The 23,224-nt window shown below is 53.1% G+C and overlaps 3 protein-coding genes across 3 annotated transcripts in view; 2 read left to right on the top strand and 1 right to left on the bottom strand.

The window, feature by feature from the left end:
• Positions 1-1,117: 1,117 nt before the first annotated feature.
• On the bottom strand, positions 1,118-4,291 carry THRSP (thyroid hormone responsive). The gene is made up of 2 exons (XM_077341285.1): positions 3,773-4,291; positions 1,118-1,373 (listed from the first exon to the last, which is right to left on the bottom strand). Exon 1 carries the CDS (start codon positions 4,159-4,161, stop codon positions 3,787-3,789), a length of 375 nt encoding a protein of 124 aa, XP_077197400.1. The 5' UTR covers positions 4,162-4,291; the 3' UTR covers positions 1,118-1,373; positions 3,773-3,786.
• A 2,407-nt stretch (positions 4,292-6,698) lies between these two features.
• Positions 6,699-11,294, top strand: KCTD14 (potassium channel tetramerization domain containing 14). The gene is made up of 2 exons (XM_077341284.1): positions 6,699-7,113; positions 8,553-11,294. The coding sequence occupies exons 1-2, from the start codon at positions 7,072-7,074 to the stop codon at positions 9,225-9,227; spliced, it is 717 nt and encodes a 238-aa protein (XP_077197399.1). The 5' UTR covers positions 6,699-7,071; the 3' UTR covers positions 9,228-11,294.
• Positions 11,295-14,847: 3,553 nt separating this feature from the next.
• Positions 14,848-23,224, top strand: part of INTS4 (integrator complex subunit 4) — a 39,547-nt gene continuing 31,170 nt past the window's right edge. Inside the window, exons 1-6 of the mRNA XM_077341282.1 lie at positions 14,848-15,051; positions 16,128-16,325; positions 17,631-17,748; positions 19,621-19,727; positions 20,994-21,179; positions 22,123-22,173. Coding sequence (XP_077197397.1) covers positions 14,995-15,051; positions 16,128-16,325; positions 17,631-17,748; positions 19,621-19,727; positions 20,994-21,179; positions 22,123-22,173 — 717 coding nt within the window. The 5' untranslated portion in view covers positions 14,848-14,994. The remainder of the gene's footprint in view (positions 15,052-16,127; positions 16,326-17,630; positions 17,749-19,620; positions 19,728-20,993; positions 21,180-22,122; positions 22,174-23,224) is intronic.

Raw genomic sequence — 23,224 nt, 5'->3', positions numbered from 1 at the left:
GTGTGTGTGTGTGTGTGTGTGTGTGTGGTGTGTGTGACCCTTTACAATGGCTTCCTTCTATTGTCACAAATCTCTGCGATTAGAAAACCAGGAAGGAGAAGACCTCCCCTGCGCAGTACTAGAGATCCAATTTGGTGTAGTGGTTAGGAGTATGGACTTCTAATCTGGCATGCCGGGTTCAATTCTGCGCTCCCCCACATGGAGCCAGCTGGGTGACCTTGGGCTTGCCATGGCACTGATAAAACTGTTCTGACCGGGCAGTGATATCAGTGCTCTCTCAGCCTGTTGTGGGGTCTGTTGTGGGGAGAGGAAAGGGAAGGCGACTGTAAGCGGCTTTGAGCCTCCTTCGGGTAGGGAAAAGCAGCATATAAGAACCAACTCTTCTTCTTCTTCTTCTTCTTCTTCTTCTTCTTCTTCTTCTAGTTTTCAATTGGGGCGAAGAATTTTATATAGGAGACAATAGGGGGCACCTGCCCCATCCCTGCCACCCTATACAATTTTCTGTCCCCCAATCCGACCTTTACACTGTCCATCAGGAGGGTGGATTAGCCTCCCTTTTGCCTGCTGGTAGGGGGAACAGAAACATTCTGCATTTGTTTCCTGCGGCAAATGAACATGTTGTCGCTTATTCGTCTCAGAACGAGCAATTTCAAGAACCCCGAAAAGCACTCCGGGAAGGCTGTGTGCACCAGAGGCTCCGGTGCTGAAGGGAGAATTAAGATTAAGATTTCGGTTAAAGAGAGTTATGGTAACCATCCGACAGAGAGGAGGTCCTGAAGAAATGGCAGCCGGCCTGCAAGTGAGCTTTTATACATGGAAAGCCAAAGACAAGAACGTAGATCGCTTCTCTCTGTTCATTGTTTGTAGCCTTGGGGGCTAGGGTAGGCCATAGCAGTCTGACCGAGCAGGGCTCCTCTTGTGTTCTTATCAGAAGGCCTTGGCTTGTGGCTGGCCCTGCAGAGGAACTGGCTGGCTCTTCTGAGGCTGTTATGTTTTCCACTTCCATGGCCAAGTGGAGTTTCTGACCTGAGTTTCCGACATTGGCGTCTGACCCTCCTACCACAATAACAAAACTCCAATGCAGGCAGAATAAGGAAATAATGCAAAACCAGCCTCATTGCAATTCATGCTCTTTACAGCACTTTATTGACAGATAATCCCCTGTGCTCAGAATAAAACAGCATGGCCATCTGTAAGCCGTTTGCAAACGTTCGAAAGCATTTTAGGTCAGAGACAGAAATAATAAATTACACTTGGAATATCCTTGGTGATTATTGGTGTAACAGGTGGACTGGGAGTCCTCAAGAGGGCGTTTGAGCGCCTGGGCAGAGGTTATCTCAATGCAGCCTCCAGACAGGAAAAGTCAAAACGACCTGTGGAATAAATAAGGCAAAATCATTGTCGGCCCTGTTTTGCGCGCGCAGAACCAGCGTGGGGCTGTGTTTAAGAGTGGCAAAGTCTAAAGTAGAGAACTGAGTTTGATTCCCCATTCCTCCTCCACACAAAGCCTGCTGGGTGACCTCGAGATAGTCACAGTCCCCCTCAGAGCTCTCTGAGCTTCACCTACCTCCGTTGTGGGGAGAAAAAGGGAGGGTCCCTTGGATCATAGAACATAAGAAATACCAAAGAGAATACAAATTGAACCTTTATATGTTATTTCAGATGTGGCTCAATGATTAAGAGCAGTCAGGTTTGATTCCCCGCTCCTCCACATGCAGCCAGCTGGGTGACCTTGGGCTTGTCACAGTCCTGATATAGCTGTTATCACAGAGCAGTTCTCACAGAGCTCTCTCAGGCCCACCTCCCTCACAGGATGTCTGTTGTGGGGAATGAAGGCAAGGGAAGGCAATTGTAAGCCACTTTGAGACTCATTTGGGTAGGGAAAAGCAGGGTATAAAAGCCAGCTCTTCTTCTTCATGTTCTTTTTTGTTGTTGTTGTATGTCTTTCGTTTTAGATGTTCTTTCTTGAAATTAAATACAAATATTAACTTTTTAAAAAAGGGTGCAAAAAACAGCTCTTTTTCAAACTGATTTTTTTTACTGACAGAGCTCTTTTAGTCCCAACTCCCTCACAGGGTGTCTGTTGTGGGGAGAGGAAAGGGAAGCCGATTGTAAGCCGCTTTGAGACTCCTTTGGGTAGGGAAAAGCGGCATATAAGAACCAACTCTTGTTCTTCAGTAATCTCAGGGCTCTCTCAGCCTCCCCTCCCTCACAGGGTGTCTGTTGTGGGGAGAGGAAGGGAAGGCGAATGGAAGCCGCTTTGAGACTCCTTCGGGCTGTGAAAAGCTGGGCCTAAAAACCAACTCTTCTTCTTTTGTTGCCCCTGGACACAAATCCCACCTGGATCATGCAAAATTGAATTATGCAAGAATGCTATCCTGCCCAGATAATAGGGTTACACCGTACAAAATCCTTTGCAGTCTTAACTGGATAAATATTTGGAGACTGTGGCCTCTATACTGCTCTGTATAGTTTGTGTTGTAAATAAAATCCTAATTTTTTTGCACTTCATGCGTGGCTTCAGTTCTGCTTGCTTCCAGAATCCTACAACCCTAATTTGACAGCATTCTTTATTGAACACCCCGCCCTGCTCAGATAAATCTTGACTCACTATACGTAATTTGCCTGGAGTTCCCTAGATAAAGGTGGACTGTATGGAACATAGTTAAAACAAATATCTTCAGCTTGGCATTCAATCAATTCCCATTCTTCCCCCTCTTTGCTCCTTTACCCCCCACAAACCAAGATAGGGGCATAATGAAATGGATGTGAATTTGTTATTATTATTTCCCATGTTTTTATCCCACCCTCTCTCTGAGCAGCTCATGGGGATGGTCTCCCCGAGACAGACAGACAGACAGACAGAGAAAGAGATGGGGAGGGGTTTGGAGACCAAGGCGTATGAAGAAAGGTTGGGGGATATTGGTCTGTTTAGCCTGGAGAGGAGACGACTGAGAGGGGATCTGAGAACCATCTTCAAGTATTTAAAAGGCTGCCATGTGGAGGATGGAGCAGAATTGTTCTCTCTTGCCCCGGAGGGACGGACCAGAACCAATGGGATGAAATTAATGCAAAAGAAATTCCGTCTAAACCTCCGGAAGAAGTTCCTGAAAGTTAGAGAGGTTCCTCAGTGGAACAGGCTTCCTCAGGAGGTGGTGGGTTCTCCATCTTTGGAGATTTTTAAACAGAGGCTGGATAGCCATCTGATGGAGAGGCTGATTCTGTGAAGGCTCAAGGGGGTGGCAGGTGACAGTGGATGAGCAAGACGGTTGTGGTCTTATGGTCTTATATCAGGGACAATGACAATCTGGATTGTTGGGGGGCAAGAGTGGGAGGGCTTCTGGAGTTCTGGCCCCACTGGCAGGCCTTTTGATGGCACCAGGGTTCACATAACCCAAGAAGTGAGCCGTGACTCACAAAAGGTTCTCCTGTGCCACAAATTTTGTTAGTTTTGAAGGTGCTATTGGATACTTGTTCTGCCACTATCTTGATCTATCTTGATCTGTCTCTACGGAAGGCCCCACTCTATCAACCCTGCGACAGAAGAACAGATAGACTCTCCTTCTCGCTCCCTCTGTATCCGGAGATGTCATGAGTCGCTTCTCACTTCTTCAAAGACAGCTAGAAGGAGAGTCCATCTGTCCTTCTATCACAAGGTACCAATAGCACCTTCAAAACTAGCAAAATTCCTATGGGCCCAGGAGTAAATTCCGCAGAGCGTGCATGCTATCTAGAAACCCCTCCCTGTTCCTCTTCATAGCAAATGTCTTACCGGCTGAAAGTCTTTCAGTGCTGGTAAATCTGCCCTATAATTTCATTGTACTTTGTGGTCACTGCCTCGGCCCTCCTGGTCAGCCGGGCGAGGATGCGGTACAAGTTGGAGACGTGATAATAAAAGAACCCTTCCAGGTCGGCCTGTTCGCGGTCCTCCTGCTCGCTCAGCCGCGTCGCTACGTCAGGATCCTGCCCCTCCAAAGGGGCCAGACCTCCTTCCACCAGCCTCTTAATGGATTTCAGTAGGACGAAATAGTCATAGAGGTCTTTATTTCCAGAGTCGGCCTCCGTGGGGTCGTCCGCCTTGTCCAAGGATATCCCCCGTAGTAGGCTGGGGAACAGGACTGTTTGCTCCATCCGGCAGACGGCGGAGAAATATTCTTCCATGGCTTTTAAGAAGGGGCTTTTGGGAGGATTTGAACCTTGCCGGAGGTCCCTGCGGGAATGAACCGAAAATCGATGCTTTCAACCTGTTGAGGCCAATTTATACCGCCCTCCTCTGTTCTCAGCAAATCAAAATGTGGAAACCCATGGATGTGGGTCACTTGTCTTTTCGGGTTTAGCAGTGGGAATTTTTGTACAGGCTGGCCTTTGGTCAAAGGAGCGTTGGACTCTGTGGGGATATTTGCAGATGCAAATTGATAACCCATGCTTTTGTGCTGAGTCTCCGGACGGGGCCTGGGGTGCAAAGTTCCCACTGAATTTTGAGCAAGGCCTTAACCTCCTCTCCCCCTGATTAGGAAACTCTGAAGCAGGGAAGTTGAAAGCAGAAGGGGAATGGGACATGGAGGAAGACCCAGCCCCTAAAGTTGGGAAATTCTGAAATTTGTTTCCTCAGCAAAATTGCAAGTTTGGCAAGTTTGTCGGTCTGGTATATTTTTATCCTGCTTTTTCTCCAATGACTTCAGAGCAATGTACAGGGTTCCCTCTGCCACACTGTCCCCTCACAGCAACACTAGAAGGTAGGATCAGATGGAAGTGTGTGAGTAGCCCAAGGATCATAGAATCAGAGTTGGAAGGGACCTCCTGGGTCATCTAGTCAAACCCCCTGCACTATGGCAAGTTTACTTTACACAGTGTGAGACGGGAGGCTGGACTGGAGGGACCCTCCTTGGCCTGACCCAGCAGGGCTTTTCTGAGGGTCTTATCAGGGGAAGGCCTCGGCCTCTCTGCCCTGTGGCTGGCCCTGCAGAGGAACTGGCTGGCCCCTGGGTGAGACGGGAGGCTGGACTGGAGGGACCCTCCCTGGCCTGACCCAGCAGGGCTCTTCTGAGGGTCTTCTCAGGGGAAGGCCTCGGCTTCTCTGCCCTGTTGCTGGCCCTGCAGAGGAACTCCCCCTCAAATCTAATTGGTCTCTGGCTCCCCTCTGAAACTGCGGGCCATTCCGCACGAGTTTAATGTAGCAGAAGGCTTTCATATTGTAAACGCTACTAATTTGCAGTTCCGCAAGACGTCGCACAGTTCCGCGAAAAGCGATTCGTTGTAGCGCTTCTAGGGAAAAGTGGATTCGCCCTCCGAAAAGCGAACAATCTGCAACACTAGCGAAAAAGACCTGTGCATTCTCATTGTTGCGGTTCCAACGAAGTCCCTCCCCCTGGCTCTCTCCTCCGAACTTCCGGCAAAGAAACGCTACTGGATTCCACTCCAAGTGCAGGTATGCATAACGCCGAGATTCCACTATTTAAAATAGCGTTTCCGCTTTGTGGAACCAATTGGCAACATTGGTCCTTGTGCGGAAACACCCTGCATTTTCTCCTGATTTTGCTGCTTGCATTTCTTACTTCTACCACATGATGGTGCCTTGAGTTCACCTTGCCCAAGATTACTAGTAGCTCATAAACTTGTTTTTAATAGAAATAGAAATAACAGAGAAGAAATGTGCGACTCAGTCCGTGGATATCTAGATCAGCAGATTGGGGCCGCCCTAAGTCAAGATAAATTCTCACATTTGCAGGAAAACCTGAAATCACTGGAAAATAAGGAATGGTTGAAGACTTTCACCGCCGGAGTCAACTGGTTGCTGTGTTTTTTGGCCTGTGTGGCCAGTGTGGTCTAATAGTTTTAGTCCGTGACATTTTGCCAGTAATCGTGGCTAGCATCTTTCCAGGTAAAATAAGGCAGGGTACGAATCTCTCTGTGTCAAGGTGTGGAGTCTGTAAACACTTGCTGGGCATTTTATTTACTTCTCGGGTGTGTGTATAACGCATCACATGCCTGTCTTATCAAAGAGTCTGGCCTGGAGGAAGTTCATCTGCTGACCGGCATTTCCCTGTGAATTTCTTCAATAGAATGCCCTGACCTCTTTAATCTTTCTGCATATTAAAAAGTTTTAAAATATCTTTTTTTTTTTTAGAAGATGTCAGTCTCTAAACCCAAGGAATTTGTGGCTGCACGTGCCTGGTTCGTGCAAGCATTCATATATATAATAGAGCCTCAGGGCTCTTGAATGCTACATTTGGTGTAGTGGTTAGGAGTGTGGACTTCTAATCTGGCATGCTGGGTTCGATTCTGCACTCCTCCACGTGCAGCCAGCTGGGTGACCTTGGGCTCTCCACAGCACTGATAAAGCTGTCTTGACCGAGCAGTGATATCAAATCTCTCTCAGCCTCACCTACCTCACAGGGTGTCTGTTGTGGGGAGAGGAAAGGGAAGGCGACTGTAAGCTGCTCTGAGACTCCTTCGGGTAGAGAAAAGCAGAGTAGAAAAACCAACTCTTTTTCTTCTTCTTCTACAATATTATCGTGCTTGGCACACACCGCCCCCGACGAAATGAATCTGAACTCTGCAGGTTAGATCTTCCCACCCAAAAAAACAGTCCTTCTGGCCTTTGTAGACAAAAGAGGCGTGCTGTACCTTTAAAGAAGGAGGACAAGGGACCCAGGAAAACCCGCAGAACTATCAGGGTGGAACCGGTTTGGCAAAGAACAGTCAGCCAAAGGAGTGCTTTAGGGCAGCTAACTTATTCAGAGTTCGCTGGGGAGCGTTTCAGGCCGCCTTATTCTGCACAGCTGTCGGCTGTGGGGCAAGCAGCCTTCCTGGATCTTAGCCCCAGCTGATGTGCAGATGTGGGAGGGCCACTCTTCCCAAAGAGCTGTGCTCAGAAGCGAAGCTGGGTTTCCACCTGTCCGACTGGAGAGCAGCCAGGAGGAGCTCGAAGCACGAGGGTGGCTCCAGGGTGGAGCGGAGAGCGGTCAGGTGCCCGTCTGAGTCACAGCCTGGCTGCAGGGAGGGAGGCCAAGAGGCACTCCGGGCACTGCCCAGAAATCTGTCCTGCAGGCTGATCCTCGAGGGGAAAGGATGAGCATTCCCGAGAAGCAGAACGCCGGCCACTTGCAAGCGGTGAGTTTGGACCCTGACTCGTGACCGGCTTTCCCAGGGCGGCTGGAGAGGGTGGAACAGGGTGGCGTTGTGGTTAAGAGCCAAGGCTGCTAATCTGGCGAGCCGGGTTTGATTCCCCGCTCTCCGACAGAAAGCTGGCTGGGTGACCTTGGGCTAGTCACAGCCCTGATAGAGCTGTTTTGACCGAGCAGTGATATCAGGGCTCTCTCAGCCTCACCCACCTCACAGGGTGTCTGTTGTGGGGAGAGGAAAGGGAAGGCGATTGGAAGCCGCTTTGAGACTCCTTTGGGTAGAGAAAAGTGGCATATAAGAACCAACTCTTCTTCTTCTTCAGTGATATCAGGGCTCTCTAAGCCTCCCCTCCCTCACAGGGTGTCTGTTGTGGGGAGAGGAAGGGAAGTCAATTGAAAACCGCTTGGAGACTCCTTCGGGGAGAGTAAAGTGGAATTATTATTATTATTATTATTATTATTATTATTATTATTATTATTATTATTATTATTTAAAAATCTATCTCACCATTTCCAGATAATCTGGCTCGTGGTGGCTTACAATATTAGATACATAAATACAAGCTAAAAAGCCAGATAAAAGAGCAAAACAAACAGTAATCTAGAAAGATGGCGGTCAGATAATCCTAAACCCCTATTCCTCTCTCAGCCTCGTCTGCCTCACAGGGTGCCTGCTGTGGGGAGAAGAAAGTTAGGTGAGTGCAAGCTGCTTTGAGACACATGAAGCCACTTGGGTGACCTTGGGTCAGTCACAGTTCTCTCAGAACTCTCTCAGCCTCACCTGCTTCACAGGGTGCCCTTTGTGGGGATAATAAAGGTAGAAGTTCTCCTGGGTGACCTTGGGTCAGTCACAGTTCTCTCAGAACTCTGTCAGCCTCACCTGCCTCGCAGGGTGCCTTTTGTGTGGAGAACAAAGGTAGAAGTCCTCCTGGGTGACCTTGGGTCAGTCACAGTTCTCTCAGAGCTCTCTCACCCTTACCTACCTCCGAGAGTGCCTGTTGTGGGGAGGGAAAGGGAAGGCAATCATCAGCTGCTTGGAGACTCCTTCTGGTAGAGAAAAGTGGCCTATAAAAACCGACTCTTCTTCTTCTCTCTTAACGCTTGAGATTGAATCGGAAAGCCTTGGAAAGCCAGCTTGGTGTACTGGTTAGGACTTCTAATCCGATGAGCCGGGTTCCCCCACATGCAGCCACAGCTGGGTGACCTTGGGCTCGCCACGGCACTGATAAAGCTGTTCTGACCAAGCAGGGATATCAGGGCTCTCTCAGCCTCACCCACCCCACAGGGTGTCTGTTGTGGGGAGAGGAAAGGGAAGGCGACTGTAAGCCACTTTGAGCCTCCTTCGAGTAGAGAAAATAAGAACTAACTCTTCTTCTTCTTCTTCAGAGTATAATAATGCATATTCCTCCCCCCCCCCCTTGCATCTAGCCATTGCAAATTGTCACCTTAAACGTCGGCGGGGAGCTGTTCACAACCACTATGAGTACACTGAAGAAACATCCTCACTCCAAGCTGGCCGAGATGTTTGCCTCCGACCAGCCCAAGCTGCGAACGGACTCTGAAGGGAGATACTTCATAGACCGGCCCGGAACTTACTTTAAATACATCCTGGACTACCTGCGCAGCAACCAGGTGCCCACGCAGTGCATCCCAGAGGTGTACCAGGAAGCCCTCTTTTACGACATCGAGCCCTTGGTCAAGGAGCTGGAGGACTCCCCGCAGATCTTTGGCGAGCAGGTGGCCCGGAAACATTTCCTCGCCCAGGTGCCCCACTACACGGAGAACATTGAGCTCATGGTCCGCATTGCCCGGGCTGAGGCCATGGCCTCTCGCCGGTCCAGCCTCTTGGTGTGCGTGGCGAAGACCGAGGAGGACGTCAACAAGTGCCAAGATGTCCTCAGCGGGCTGGACACGGACAAGAAGTCGGTGGTCAAGTTTGGGCCCTGGAAGGCCTCGCCCAGCATCTCCGACTTGCTGGACTGCATCAAGATGGACGTGGAAGCCAAAGGGTATCGGGTCTCCTGCCAGGTCTACGCGCCGGAGAAGGGCTTCCGCTTCAAATCCAATGATTACTTCTATAGGTTTCTCTTCACTTGGTGGTAAAGGAGGGTTGGTTGCTCGGCTAATTTTGATAACTGACTTTCCACCTGGATGGGGATGATTGGTGGAGAGGCTTTGCTAAAGGTCTGGTGGGTTTGGGGGGGCATGAATCTAAGAACATGAGAACCTAAGAAGAGCCCTGCAGGATGAGACCAGGGAAAGTCCCTCTAGTCCAGTATTTGGTCTTACACAGGGGCCAGCCAGTTCTTCTGAAGGGCCAGCCACAGGGCACAGAAGCGGAGGCCTTTCCTTAATTTAAAAAAAGAGCCCTGCTGGATCAGACTAGTGGTCCATATAGTCCAGTATCCTGGCTCAAACAGAGGTCAACCAGTTCCTTTGGAGGGCCATCAACAGGGCAGGGAGGCCCCTGAGAAGACCCTCAGACCAGGGAGGGACCCTCCAGTCCAGCCTCCCGTCTCACCCAGGGGCCAGCCAGTTCCTCTGCAGGGCCAGCCACAGGGCAGAGAGGCCGAGGCCTTCCCCTGAGAAGACCCTCAGAAGAGCCCTGCTGGGTCAGGCCAGGGAGGGTCCCTCCAGTCCAGCCTCCCGTCTCACCCAGGGGCCAGCCAGTTCCTCTGCAGGGCCAGCCACAGGGCAGAGAGGCCGAGGCCTTCCACTGATAAGACCCTCAGAAGAGCCCTGCTGGGTCAGGCCAGGGAGGGTCCATCCAGTCCAGCCTCCCGTCTCACCCAGGGGCCAGCCAGTTCCTCTGCAGGGCCAGCCACAGGGCAGAGAGGCCGAGGCCTTCCACTGATAAGACCCTCAGAAGAGCCCTGCTGGGTCAGGCCAGGGAGGGTCCATCCAGTCCAGCCTCCCGTCTCACCCAGGGGCCAGCCAGTTCCTCTGCAGGGCCAGCCACAGGGCAGAGAGGCCGAGGCCTTCCCCTGAGAAGACCCTCAGAAAAGCCCTGCTGGGTCAGGCCAGGGAGGGTCCCTCCAGTCCAGCCTCCCGTCTCACCCAGGGGCCAGCCAGTTCCTCTGCAGGGCCAGCCACAGGGCAGAGAGGCCGAGGCCTTCCACTGATAAGACCCTCAGAAGAGCCCTGCTGGGTCAGGCCAGGGAGGGTCCATCCAGTCCAGCCTCCCGTCTCACCCAGGGGCCAGCCAGTTCCTCTGCAGGGCCAGCCACAGGGCAGAGAGGCCGAGGCCTTCCCCTGAGAAGACCCTCAGAAGAGCCCTGCTGGGTCAGACCAGGGAGGGTCCCTCCAGTCCAGCCTCCCGTCTCACCCAGGGGCCAGCCAGTTCCTCTGCAGGGCCAGCCACAGGGCAGAGAGGCCGAGGCCTTCCACTGATAAGACCCTCAGAAGAGCCCTGCTGGGTCAGGCCAGGGAGGGTCCATCCAGTCCAGCTTCCCGTCTCACCCAGGGGCCAGCCAGTTCCTCTGCAGGGCCAGCCACAGGGCAGAGAGGCCGAGGCCTTCCCCTGAGAAGACCCTCAGAAGAGCCCTGCTGGGTCAGGCCAGGGAGGGTCCCTCCAGTCCAGCCTCCCGTCTCACCCAGCGGCCAGCCAGTTCCTCTGCAGGGCCGGCCACAGGGCAGAGAGGCCGAAGCCTTCCCCTGAGAAGACCCTCAGAAGAGCCCTGCTGGGTCAGGCCAGGGAGGGTCCATCCAGTCCAGCCTCCCGTCTCACCCAGGGGCCAGCCAGTTCCTCTGCAGGGCCGGCCACAGGGCAGAGAGGCCGAAGCCTTCCCCTGAGAAGACCCTCAGAAGAGCCCTGCAGGGTCAGGCCAGGGAGGGTCCCTCCAGTCCAGCCTCCCGTCTCACCCAGGGGCCAGCCAGTTCCTCTGCAGGGCCAGCCACAGGGCAGAGAGGCCGAGGCCTTCCCCTGAGAAGACCCTCAGAAGAGCCCTGCTGGGTCAGGCCAGGGAGGGTCCATCCAGTCCAGCTTCCCGTCTCACCCAGGGGCCAGCCAGTTCCTCTGCAGGGCCAGCCACAGGGCAGAGAGGCCGAGGCCTTCCACTGATAAGACCCTCAGAAGAGCCCTGCTGGGTCAGGCCAGGGAGGGTCCATCCAGTCCAGCCTCCCGTCTCACCCAGGGGCCAGCCAGTTCCTCTGCAGGGCCAGCCACAGGGCAGAGAGGCCGAGGCCTTCCCCTGAGAAGACCCTCAGAAGAGCCCTGCTGGGTCAGACCAGGGAGGGTCCCTCCAGTCCAGCCTCCCGTCTCACCCAGGGGCCAGCCAGTTCCTCTGCAGGGCCAGCCACAGGGCAGAGAGGCCGAGGCCTTCCACTGATAAGACCCTCAGAAGAGCCCTGCTGGGTCAGGCCAGGGAGGGTCCATCCAGTCCAGCTTCCCGTCTCACCCAGGGGCCAGCCAGTTCCTCTGCAGGGCCAGCCACAGGGCAAAGAGGCCGAGGCCTTCCACTGATAAGACCCTCAGAAGAGCCCTGCTGGGTCAGGCCAGGGAGGGTCCATCCAGTCCAGCCTCCCGTCTCACCCAGGGGCCAGCCAGTTCCTCTGCAGGGCCGGCCACAGGGCAGAGAGGCCGAAGCCTTCCCCTGAGAAGACCCTCAGAAGAGCCCTGCAGGGTCAGGCCAGGGAGGGTCCCTCCAGTCCAGCCTCCCGTCTCACCCAGGGGCCAGCCAGTCCCTCTGCAGGGCCAGCCACAGGGCAGAGAGGCCGAGGCCTTCCCCTGAGAAGACCCTCAGAAGAGCCCTGCTGGGTCAGGCCAGGGAGGGTCCCTCCAGTCCAGCCTCCGTTCTCACCCAAGGGCCAGCCAGAGGGCAGGGAGGCCGAGGCCTTCCCCTGAGAAGACCCTCAGAAGAGCCCTGGTGGGTCAGGCCAGGGAGGGTCCCTCCAGTCCAGCCTCCGTTCTCACCCAAGGGCCAGCCACAGGGCAGGGAGGCCGAGGCCTTCCCCTGAGAAGACCCTCAGAAGAGCCCTGCTGGGTCAGACCAGGGAGGGTCCATCCAGTCCAGCCTCCCGTCTCACCCAGGGGCCAGCCAGTTCCTCTGCAGGGCCAGCCACAGGGCAGAGAGGCCGAGGCCTTCCCCTGAAAAGACCCTCAGAAGAGCCCTGCTGGGTCAGACCAGGGAGGGTCCCTCCAGTCCAGCCTCCCATCTCACCCTGGGGCCAGCCAGTTCCTCTGCAGGGCCAGCCACAGGGCAGAGAGGCCGAGGTCTTCCCTGAGAAGACCCTCAGAAGAGCCCTGCTGGGTCAGACTAATGATCCCTCTAATCCAGCATTCTGTCTGATACAGTAGTTAACTGATTCCCCTGGAAGGCCAAAAATTTGACGCAGAGGCTGAAGCTTTCCTAAGAACATCAGGAGAGCCCTGCTGGACCAGACCAGGGGTTCACCTGGTCCAGCATCCTGTCTGCCACAATGACCAATCACTTCTTCTGGAAAGTTACCGACAGGGTATAGAGACTGAGACCATCCCCCTCGTGCCGCCTTTTGGGTCTGGGTTCCAGAGGTTTAATGCCTCTGAAAGTGGAGGCTCCTCTCAGTCACCACGGCTAGTAGCCATTGATGGATGAATCGCCATGAATCTCTCCTCCCCTTTGAAAGCTGTTTATCCCTGTGGTGATCGCTACATCTTCTGGCAGTGAATTCTGATTTTAAGTCCCACACTGGGTAAAACTGTTTTCTTCTGTCCATCTTCACCCTGCTGCCCCTCAGCTTCATTGGGTGCCCCGGAGTTCCAATCTTTGAGGAGAGAGAGAAAAAGTTCTGTCACCTTTCTCCACCCCGTGCATCATTTCACAAACCTCTCTTTTTTCTAAACCGAGAAGTCCCCGTCTCTTCCGCCTCTCCTCCTAGGGAAGGAGCTCCAACCCCCTCATCTTCTGGGTTTTCCACCTCTGTGCTTCTTCCAGCTCTGCAATGTCTTTTTGGAGATATGGTGAGCAGAAGTGTATATGATATTCCAGATGAGGCTGCCCTAGATCTACATAGGGGCATTACAAGATGTTTGTGTTTGTTTGGGGCGGGGCGGGGGGGACTGATTTTGGAAATGACTCTGGTCGGTTGGGAGTTTGCAGCTTAGTTTTGTACCTCAGTTTCTTTGCTCTATAAGGTGCATTTCCACCTGTAATAAGAATCTCTGCAGGGCAGCCTGCAGATGCTGTTTTGAGACTGGCATCCCTATGGCAGAGGGGGGAATTTGATCATCAGTTTTGTATTGTATTATACAGCGCAGTGCTTTCCCTGTAGTGTTGACCCAACGTGAGCAGAGGGGGAGAATCCATCTGAGAAAAATGCAACGGCCCTGGGGGAAAACGGGTCCCTGATTTGTTCATCATTCAAGGACTTCTCGGTTGGGGAAGCGGCAAGAAGTTTTGTCCTCCGTCTCCTACAGTTTGCATCAGTCAAACCTGGTTGGAGGACTGACACCAGGACTACATCTGGTGGGCTGTGCTGCTAGGGTTGCCAAGTTCCAGTTGGCGCCTGGAGATCTCTCACTATTACAGCTGATCTCAAGACAACAGAGATCAGCTCCCCTGGACCAAACAGCTGCCTTGGAAGGGGGATTCCATCCCCCGAATCTCCAGGCTGGAGCTGGCAACCCTGTTTTGGGCACATTTAATTCCCTCCCCCCATTAATATTTGTTATTTTGAGAGCTGCAAATTGGTTTATTGAATGTTGCTGGATATTAAATATATGAATGATTGTATTCTGCTTTATTTTACTCCGGTGGGAGCAACACAGGACTTTCCTGGTTAGCGGGAGGCAGAAAAAGAAATATTTTAAACAAATAAATGCGCCTGAACCCCGCCTGTTTGGTTGCCCCATTGACACATGCTGCGGCACCATAGAGAACAGCCACCTAGTCCTCCACGGCGGCTAGACGGTGCTCCGCCGGGCGGTGCTGTCGTCACTGTAGCCACTTTGACCCCGAAGAGTTAAGAGTTGATATTTTTCCAGGAACGCTTCCGGCTCCCCATCGCTCAATTGCAGGGGAAGTTTAACAGATCTCAACACAAACTCTGATTGATTGAAGATTTATATACAGCCTTCATTTGCAGCTCAAGGTGGTTTGAAAATAACATAAATTCTGCGATGCCATACATCTTCAGGTACACTGAAAGAGACTTTCTCAAGCCTTATGTACAGGTAGATTCAGGTGGGTCGCTGTGTTGGCCTGAAGCAAAAGAGGCCCACTGAAGTCCCTTCCTGCCTAAATCCTGGCTCCACCCCCAAAGTCATCCAGGTATTTCCCAACCCAGAACTGGCATCCCTAATTACAATTCCTCTCCAGACTACAGAGCTCAGATCCCCTGGAGAAAAGGCCTGCTTTGGAGGGAGGGCTCCTAGCCTTATACTCCGCTGAGGTCACTCCCTGCCCCAAATCCCACCCACCCCCAAAGTCTCCAGAGCTTCCCAACACAGAGCTGGCAAACCTAAAATGCGTTAGCATCGCACTTTGCTGAAGTCCCTCCCCTCCCGCCTAGTCCTTTATGGGTGGGGAAGAGTCGGGGGCTCACACTTACACTCCCCCCTCTATTTTCTGCCTTTGATGGTTTGCAAAAAGCAGCAACTACAACCTCGAGGCGAGCTGTGAAATTTGACCGAGATCCCCGCTGGCTTGGGGCTTTTATTCCAACTCTCGCCCCGCACATGGAGGCAGGCGAGGAGAGGCGACGGGGAACCGGAAGTGCACGTCGCTTGCGCTCGACCGCTTGGGAGTAAACAACTCCCCTACCCCCCCCCCTCCGGCTCCAGCCTGGATAGAATCTTCGGGCGCCCGGCGGGCAGGCGAGGCGTCTACGGTGGCCGCGAGGGCTCAGGAGCGCGTGCAAAACGGAACCCAGGGGGCTCCCGGGGCCGCCGGGCATGGCGGCGCACCTGAAGAAGCGCGTCTACGAGGAGTACTCCAAGGTGGTGGTGCAGGTGAGCCCGGGGAGGCCGGGCATGGCGGAGGGGAGGAGGGAGGGCAGAAAGGGGGAGCCCAAAGCTCAGGGCTGGCAGGGAGGGCGGGCAGGTGCCAGCAGGCAGGTGAGGATTTGCAAAATTCACAATTGCTGCTTCCCTCTTGCCAGGAAATAGGAAAAGGGCGGCCCGGGGGGGGGCTCTCCAGGGGTCCATGGACTACAATGACCATGAGCCCCTGCATTGTAGTCCATGGGCCTTTGGAGAGCCCTCATTGAGCCGCCCCCTGCAGTAGGGAGACTGTGAGGGCTTCCTAGGGTTTGATTCCCCGCTCCCCCACTTGCAGTCCGCCGGGTGAGCTTGGGCTCCTCACTGCTGTTCTTACAGAGCTGTAAAACCAGGGCTCTCTTAGCTCACCTGCCTCACAGGGTGCAGGATGTCATTCTGCACATAGTTTAAAGCCATTCCTGTGGGTCCTCTCCCCTCTTCTGACAACGGGATTCACGCCCTGCCCTCCTCCAAGTGACAACCTTTCACATCCTTTAACACAGTGGAGGGCGATCGCCTGGCTGCGCAGGCGCAGCACTTCCGCGCATGCGTGAAACTGCCGTGCATGCGCATTTGTGGCCGCGCATGGCACAAACGCGCATGCGCGGCCCTGCTTCCCTCTCCCCCCTCCTCCCACAATAAGAAGCTTGCCGGGCCACAAGCTAATTGGCCCCTTTTGCAGCCACTTTGCTTGCGGCCTGGGAAGTTTACTGTGGGGGGGGGCGGGGAGCCGTGGCCCGGTGCCAGGGCCTCCGCTGCCTGGCAGCGGGCCACGGCCTGGTGGTTGGGGACCACCGCTTTAAGAGACAAATCCTGTCCTCACTCAGCCTCCTCTTCTCCAGGCTGAATTATCCCGAGGCCCTCAGCCTTTCCTTTTAGGGCTTGGTCCCCAGGCCCTGGATCGTCCTTGTCACTTTTCTCCGCACCCTCTCCGTTTTGTCCATGTCCTTTTTGAAGTGTGGCCTCCAGATCTGCCCACAGGACTCCAGGTGGGGTCTGATCAGTGTGGCGCCCAGTGGGACCGTGTCATCTTGCGCTTTTGATTTCAGCAACAGCAGCATGAAGAAATCACAGCGAAGAAACTCCGGCTGACCAAGCCCAGCAAGTCCGCAGCCCTCCACGTGGACCTCTGCAAGGCCACGTCACCTGCCGATGCTCTCCAGTATCTGCTGCAGTTTGCCAGGAAGCCGGTCGAGGCGGAAAGCGTGGAAGGAGTCATCCGGGTCTTGCTGGAGCACTTTTACAAGGTACGGAAAGGGCAGGGATCCTATATCGCTTGGGGAGGGGGCCGTGGCTCTGTGGTAGAGTGTCTGCTTGGCATACAGATGGTCCCCGGTTCAATCCCCGTCAACTCCATTTAAAAGGAGCTCTCTTCCTACTTCGTAGGGTGTCGGTTGTGGGGAGAGGAAAGGGAAGGTGACTGGAAGGTGACTCTTTCCGGTAGAGAAAAGTGGGGTATAAAACCCAACTCTTCTTCTTTAGTGTAATTCAGCCTTTCTCAACTTTTTTCACTGTTGAGACCCCCCTGAAATGTTCTTCAGGCTTTGAGAAACCCCAGAAATGGCGTGATCGAGCAGAATATGGTTTGGAAGCAGAGCTGTGGACACGCCCACCTGAGGCCCCTCCCCTTCCCACCCCCCTCCAGGCCCATCATTGGCCATTGTGGGGGGCGGGTCGACATGGTCATGTATGGCCAGATCACCAGATAAATGTTTAACAAGTTTCAAATATATTTTAAGAAGTTAATTAATTCCAGTTCATTCAGGAAACCCCTCCAGGGCTGTCAAGAAACTCCAGGGTTTCACGAAACCCTGGTTGAGAAAACCCTGGTCTAGCTGATCGTATCACCTGATCAATATTTAACACAGTTTAAAAATATATAGAAAATTAATTCACTCCCACTCACTTATAAAACCCTTCCAGGCCATCAAGAAACTCTAGCCTTTCACAGAACTTTGGTTGATTAAGCCTGGGTTAGAGGGATGGAAATGCCTCCGTAAGAATTGCTTAGAGCAGGGGTAGTCAAACTGCAGCCCTCCAGATGTCCATGGACTACAATTCCCAAGAGACCCCTGCCAGCATTTGCTGGCAGGGGCTCCTGGGAATTGTAGTCCATAGACATCTGGAGGGCTGCAGTTTGACTACCCCTGGCTTAGAGTATCCTTTCTCAACCAGGGTTTCTTGACAGCCTTGGAAGGGTTTCCCAAATGGGTGGAAGTTAATTAATTTTTTTTCCTTCAAATTTTTAAACATTCATCGGGTGATATGACCTTATATGGTCATGTTGACTCCCTCCCCCAGAACGGCCAATGATGGGCCAGAAGGGGGTGGATGTACATGCCCAACTGGGTAGATACGCCCCTGTTCCCAATCATATTTTGGGATTTCTCGAAGGCTGAAGAGTATTTCAGGGATTTCTCAGTACTTTTCAACTTACCTTCTTACTGTGCCGCAAATGCCCCCTGAATCATCTGCCCCAAACTCCCAGGTGGTGTAGGGGGGAATCCGGAGAGAAGAGGCGGGCGTTACCCTATCCCCTCCTGTCCCCCTAGGAGAACGACGCCTCCGTCAGACTGAAGGTCGCTTCCTTATTGGGTTTGCTCGCCAGGTCCCCCGGTTTTTCCCCTGACTGCATTCTGGACGACGCCATCAACACCCTTCAGAACGAGAGTACGTGATTATTCTTTTGTCTTCGCACCAAGTCGGGTGCGGGATTCAAACCCTCCCAGCTCTTTCATAAGGTTTTTGTGTGTTTTGCTTTCAAACGAAAGACAAAATGGGGGAAGGCCTGTCACTCAGCGGTAGAGGACCTGCCTGAGATGTAGAAGAAAGCAGCGGGAAAGCGCGGGAGTCCAGGAGCACCATATAGACTAAGTTTGTGGCAGGGGAGGAGCTTTTGTGAGTCACTGCTCAGTACAGATATTGCTAGAATGAGAGTCCATCTGTCCTGTATCACAAGGTTGATGCATTTCTAGGTAACACTGTGTGTGAACGAGACCTTGGGGTACTTGTGAATTGTAAACTAAACATGAGCAGGCAGTGTGATGCAGCGGTAAAAAAGGCAAATGCCATTTTGGGCTGTATCAACAGGGGCATCACATCAAAATCACAAGATGTCATAGTCCCCTTGTATACGGCACTGGTCAGACCACACCTGGAGTACTGTGTGCAGTTCTGGAGGCCTCACTTCGAGAAGGACATAGATAACATTGAAAGGGTACAGAGGAGAGCGACGAGGATGATCTGGGGCCAAGGGACCAAGCCCTATGAAGATAGGTTGAGGGACTTGGGAATGTTCAGCCTGGAGAAAAGGAGGTTGAGAGGGGACATGATAGCCCTCTTTAAGTATTTGAAAGGTTGTCACTTGGAGGAGGGCAGGATGCTGTTTCTGTTGGCTGCAGAGGAAAGGATACGCAGTAATGGGTTTAAACTTCAAGTACAACGATATAGGCTTGATATCAGGAAAAATATTTTCACAGTCAGAGTAGTTCAGCAGTGGAATAGGCTGCCTAAGGAGGTGGTGAGCTCCCCCTCACTGGCAGTCTTCAAGCAAAGGCTGGATACATACTTTTCTTGGATGCTTTAGGATGCTTAGGGCTGATCCTGTGTTGAGCAGGGGGTAGACTAGATGGCCTGTATGGCCCCTTCCAACTCTATGATTCTAGGATTTCCCTTCTGTAGGGCTAAATGGGGTGCCTTCCACAGAGATAAATCGAGGTGTGTAGTCGTGTTAGTTTTTCTATAGCAGCAGAAAGGAGCTTGCATGAGTCCCTGCTCACTTCTTTAGATACAGCTAGAATGTGAGTCCTTCCGTCCTTATTCCTTGGAGAGTGGAGTGATTTGTGATGCCGAATGATATTAGCAGGCAAGTGACAATGGGAGGTGTGATTGGGTGTGATATGCAGAGGGGTAGTAGGCACTGAGAAATCGGCACCGGTAATGAGACAGGAAACCTAGATCTCAATCCAGTCCAGGAGGATGTGTTGACTTGAGCTTCACAATCAGTTGCAGTTCAGCAGGTCATCTTTCCTAATATCCTTTTGAGATTCCTTTGTAAGAGAACTGCTAATAGGGGGTGTGCAATAGGGGGAGAAATTGGTGTTTTTGAGGGGGTTGGGTCTAGGCTCTCGAGTTCTAGACTTTTGGGAGAGGGAGAAAATATTCTCTTTGCCCACTCTCTCCACCGCATGCATCATATTCTAAACCTTTCTCACATCCCTCTTTGGTTGTCTCTTCTCTAAACTGAAAAGTCCCAGGCTCTTTAGCCCTTCCGTAAAATCCTAGAGTTGGAAGGGACCTTCAGGGTCATCTAGTCCAACCCTCTAAAGAATGCAGGAAATTCACAACTCCCTGCCTGGCCACTGTGACCCAAGTTCCATGCCCAGATGATACTGCCCCCCCTCCAAAAAAAACCCCACAACAGAATCCCAGGCTAGGGAAGGCGCATCAACCCCCTGATCAGAAGTAGCCCCTCCCTGGGCTTGTATTTCCCTCCCGGCTTTCTTTCTTCTCGGCCTTTTGTGACTCTGTGTCGCTCGACAGAATCCCACCAGGTCTTGGCTCAGCTGCTGGACACTCTGCTGGCGATTGGGATGAAGCTGCAAGACAGCCCGGCGGTCCGCTTGCGCCTGGTTGACGTCGCCTGCAAGGTAAACCAGGCCTCCGGCCAACTTAAATCTCTTTGATTTCGGCTTTGGAAACGTTTCCAGGTTCTTTTAAGGAAGCTTTGCAGGAGGCAGAAGATGAGTGACAGACGGATCTCTCTCTCTCTCTCTCTTTTTTTTGGGGGGGGGAATTTTATTGTTTATTGCTATTATGTAAAGCAGTTACAGAAAAGTGAAAGAGAAAAAAGAAAGCGACCATATGCACTGGAGGTTTCATGCCTGGCTGCAGGCTGGAGTTTTACTCGGGGCAGGTTGTCCCACCTCTTCCTGCACCCACATGGGGGAGCACTTGGCCTGGTGCACGTTGTCCGCCCCTGATTTGTGCTCCTGCACAGGAGCTGGGGCAGTCAAGTTCCCAGTGCATAAACGGTCATAGTAGACACAACTGAGACACAACTGCACTGGCAGTCTTCAAAGGTTGGATACACACTTTTCTTGGATGCTTTAGGATGCTCAGGGCTGATCCTGCGTTGAGCAGGGGGTGGGACTAGATGGCCTGTATGGCCTCTTCCAACTCTAGGATTCTATGATAATAGTAGGATTTTAAACTGTTGTTGTTAGTTGTGAAGTCTGGCTCATCGCGACCCCATGGACAATGATCCTCCAGGCCTTCCTGTCCTCTACCATTCCCTGGAGTCCTTTTAAGTTTGCACCGACTGCTCCAGTGACTCCATCCAAACTGTAACAAACATATTTTTTGCAGCTCAATCTTTAAGGTTCCTAACTTGTCTCATCATGACGGGCTTTTATTTTCCTGTATGGTTGTTTACTAAAACAGGGCTGGCTAATGTGCAGATGACCAAGGGGCTCATGGGAATTGTAGTCCATGGACATCTGGAGAGCCAGAGTTTGGCCACGCCTGACTTATTTTTTTCCCTTTATAATTGCAGAGTTTGTAATTTTACTTATATTTGCCATAGAGAAAATCAGGCATGTTTTATTTATCGGTATATATATTTATTTAAAATTAGGTTTCTTTCTTTCTTTCTTTCTTTCTTTCTTTCTTTCTTTCTTTCTTTCTTTCTTTCTTTCTTTCTTTCTTTCTTTCTTTCTTTCTTTCTTTCTTTCTTTCTTTCTTTCTTTCTTTCTTTCTTTCTTTCTTTCTTTCTTTCTTTCTTTCTTTCTTTCCTTCTTTCCTCCCTCCCTCCCTCCCTCCCTCCCTCCCTCCTTCCTGAAGTTTTAATAAGAATTATTTAAACATTTATATATACATATACATTATCCCGAGCAATCTTACCTTTGGTCCCTCAGCATCTGCCCGACTCCTCCCACGGCGTGCGGAACAAATGCCTTCTCCTGATTGGCTTCCTCGGGAGCGTGGACAAAGGCAGCACGAAAGAAGCTGAAGGCCAGCCTGCCAAAGACGTGCAGAAGATCATCGGAGACCACTTCAACGACCAGGACCCTCGAGTCAGGACCGCAGCCATCAAAGCCATGGTAGGTGCACTGAGGCTATTTCGCTATCATAAAATCCTAGAATCCTAGAGTGGGAAGGGGCCATCGAGGCCATCCAGTCCCACCCCCTGCTCAGTGCAGGATCAGCCTCAAATACCCAGGAGAAGGATCTGCCCGGCCGCTGCTTGAAGACGGCCAGTGAGGGGGAGCTCCCCACCTCCTCAGGCAGCCCCTTCCACAGCTGAACTAGACTCCTAGAATCCTAGAGTGGGAAGGGGCCATGCAGGCCATCTAGTCCCACCCGCTGCTCAGTGCAGGATCAGCCTGAAGCATCCAGGAGAAGGATCTGTCCAGCCGCTGGTTGGAGACGGCCAGTGAGGGGGAGCTCCCCACCTCCTTAGGCAGCCCCTTCCACGGCTGAACTAGACTCCTAGAATCCTAGAGGGGGAAGGGGCCATGCAGGCCATCTAGTCCCACCCCCTGCTCAGTGCAGGATCAGCCTCAAGCACCCAGGAGAAGGATCTGTCCAGCCGCTGCTTGAAGACGGCCAGTGAAAGGAGCTTCCCACCTCCTTAGGCAGCCCATCCCACTGCTGAACTAGACTCCTAGAATCCTAGAGTGGGAAGGGGCCATGCAGGCCATCTAGTCCCACCCCCTGCTCAGTGCAGGATCAGCCTCCAGCATCCAGGAGAAGGATCTGTCCAGCCGCTGCTTGAAGACAGCTAGTGAGGGGGAGCTCCCCACCTCCTGAGGCAGCCCATTCCACGGCTGAACTAGACTCCTAGAATCCTAGAGTGGGAAGGGGCCATCTAGGACATCTAGTCCCACCCGCTGCTCAAGGCAGGATCAGCCTGAAGCATCCAGGAGAAGGATCTGTCCAGCCTCTGCTTAAAGACTGCCAGTGGGGGGGCGGGGGGAGCCAAAGCAGTGTGATAACTGTTTGGGGAGAAAAGTCATTTGGGCCTTTCCCTTTATTGATTTCTAGCTCCAGCTGCACGAAAGGGGATTGAAATTGCAACAGACTATTTACAGCCAGGTAAGTCCGTCGTTATAAGTCTGACAAGGGCTCTTGCATTGGGTGGGCCTTTGGGAGGTACGCTGGCCATTGCGCTTAAGCCCCACCCAGTCTCGCATTGCTTCATTCTGGGGTTGCCAACCTCCAGGTGGGAGCTGGAGAACTCCGCTGCAGCTCCGGCTGATCATCCCTGGAGATTTCCCGCTATACCAACTGATTCTTGGACAGCTGGGACCTGTTCCTCTGGAGGAAATGGCTGCTTTGGAAGCTGGATTCTGTGGCAGGGCCCCCCCTTTCCAAATCAAGCCCTGCCTAGGCTCCACCCCAAAGGCTCCCGCCCTGCCTAGGCTCCACCCCCAAAGGCTCCCGCCCTGCCTAGGCTCCACCCCCAAAGACTCCCGCCCTGCCTAGGCTCCACCCCCAAAGGCTCCCGCCCTGCCTAGGCTCCACTCCCAAAGGCTCCTGCCCTGCCTAGGCTCCACCCCCAAAGGCTCCCGATCTGCCTAGGCTCCACCCCCAAAGGCTCCCGCCCTGCCTAGGCTCCATCCCCAAAGGCTCCTGCCCTGCCTAGGCTCCACCCCCAAAGGCTCCCGCCCTGCCTAGGCTCCACGCCCAAAGGCTCCCGCCCTGCCTAGGCTCCACCCCAAAGGCTCCCGCCCTGCCTAGGCTCCACCCCCCAAAGGCTCCTGCCCTGCTTAGGCTCCACCCTCAAAGACTCCCGCCCTGCCTAGGCTCCACCCCCAAAGGCTCCCGCCCTGCCTAGGCTCCACCCCCAAAGGCTCCCGCCCTGCCTAGGCTCCACCCCCAAAGGCTCCTGCCCTGCCTAGGCTCCACCCCCCAAAGGCTCCTGCCCTGCTTAGGCTCCACCCTCAAAGACTCCTGCCCTGCCTAGGCTCCACCCCCAAAGGCTCCCGCCCTGCCTAGGCTCCACCCCCAAAGGCTCCCGCCCTGCCTAGGCTCCACCCCCAAAGGCTCCCGCCCTGCCTAGGCTCCACCCCCCAAAGGCTCCTGCCCTGCTTAGGCTCCACCCTCAAAGACTCCCGCCCTGCCTAGGCTCCACCCCCAAAGACTC

This window comes from Paroedura picta, chromosome 6, assembly GCF_049243985.1.
Source record: "Paroedura picta isolate Pp20150507F chromosome 6, Ppicta_v3.0, whole genome shotgun sequence".
Lineage (NCBI taxonomy): Eukaryota > Metazoa > Chordata > Lepidosauria > Squamata > Gekkonidae > Paroedura > Paroedura picta.
Note: the sequence above shows the minus strand (reverse complement) of the source record. Positions and strands in the feature narration are given on the sequence as shown.

Excerpts from the sequence above, each read along its gene's own strand:
- THRSP (XM_077341285.1), bottom strand. The coding sequence starts at position 4,161 with ATGGAAGAATATTTCTCCGCCGTCTGCCGGATGGAGCAAACAGTCCTG.
- KCTD14 (XM_077341284.1), top strand. The coding sequence starts at position 7,072 with ATGAGCATTCCCGAGAAGCAGAACGCCGGCCACTTGCAAGCG. Across the intron at positions 7,114-8,552 it reads ACGCCGGCCACTTGCAAGCG|CCATTGCAAATTGTCACCTT; the intron begins GTGAGTTTGGAC and ends CCTTGCATCTAG.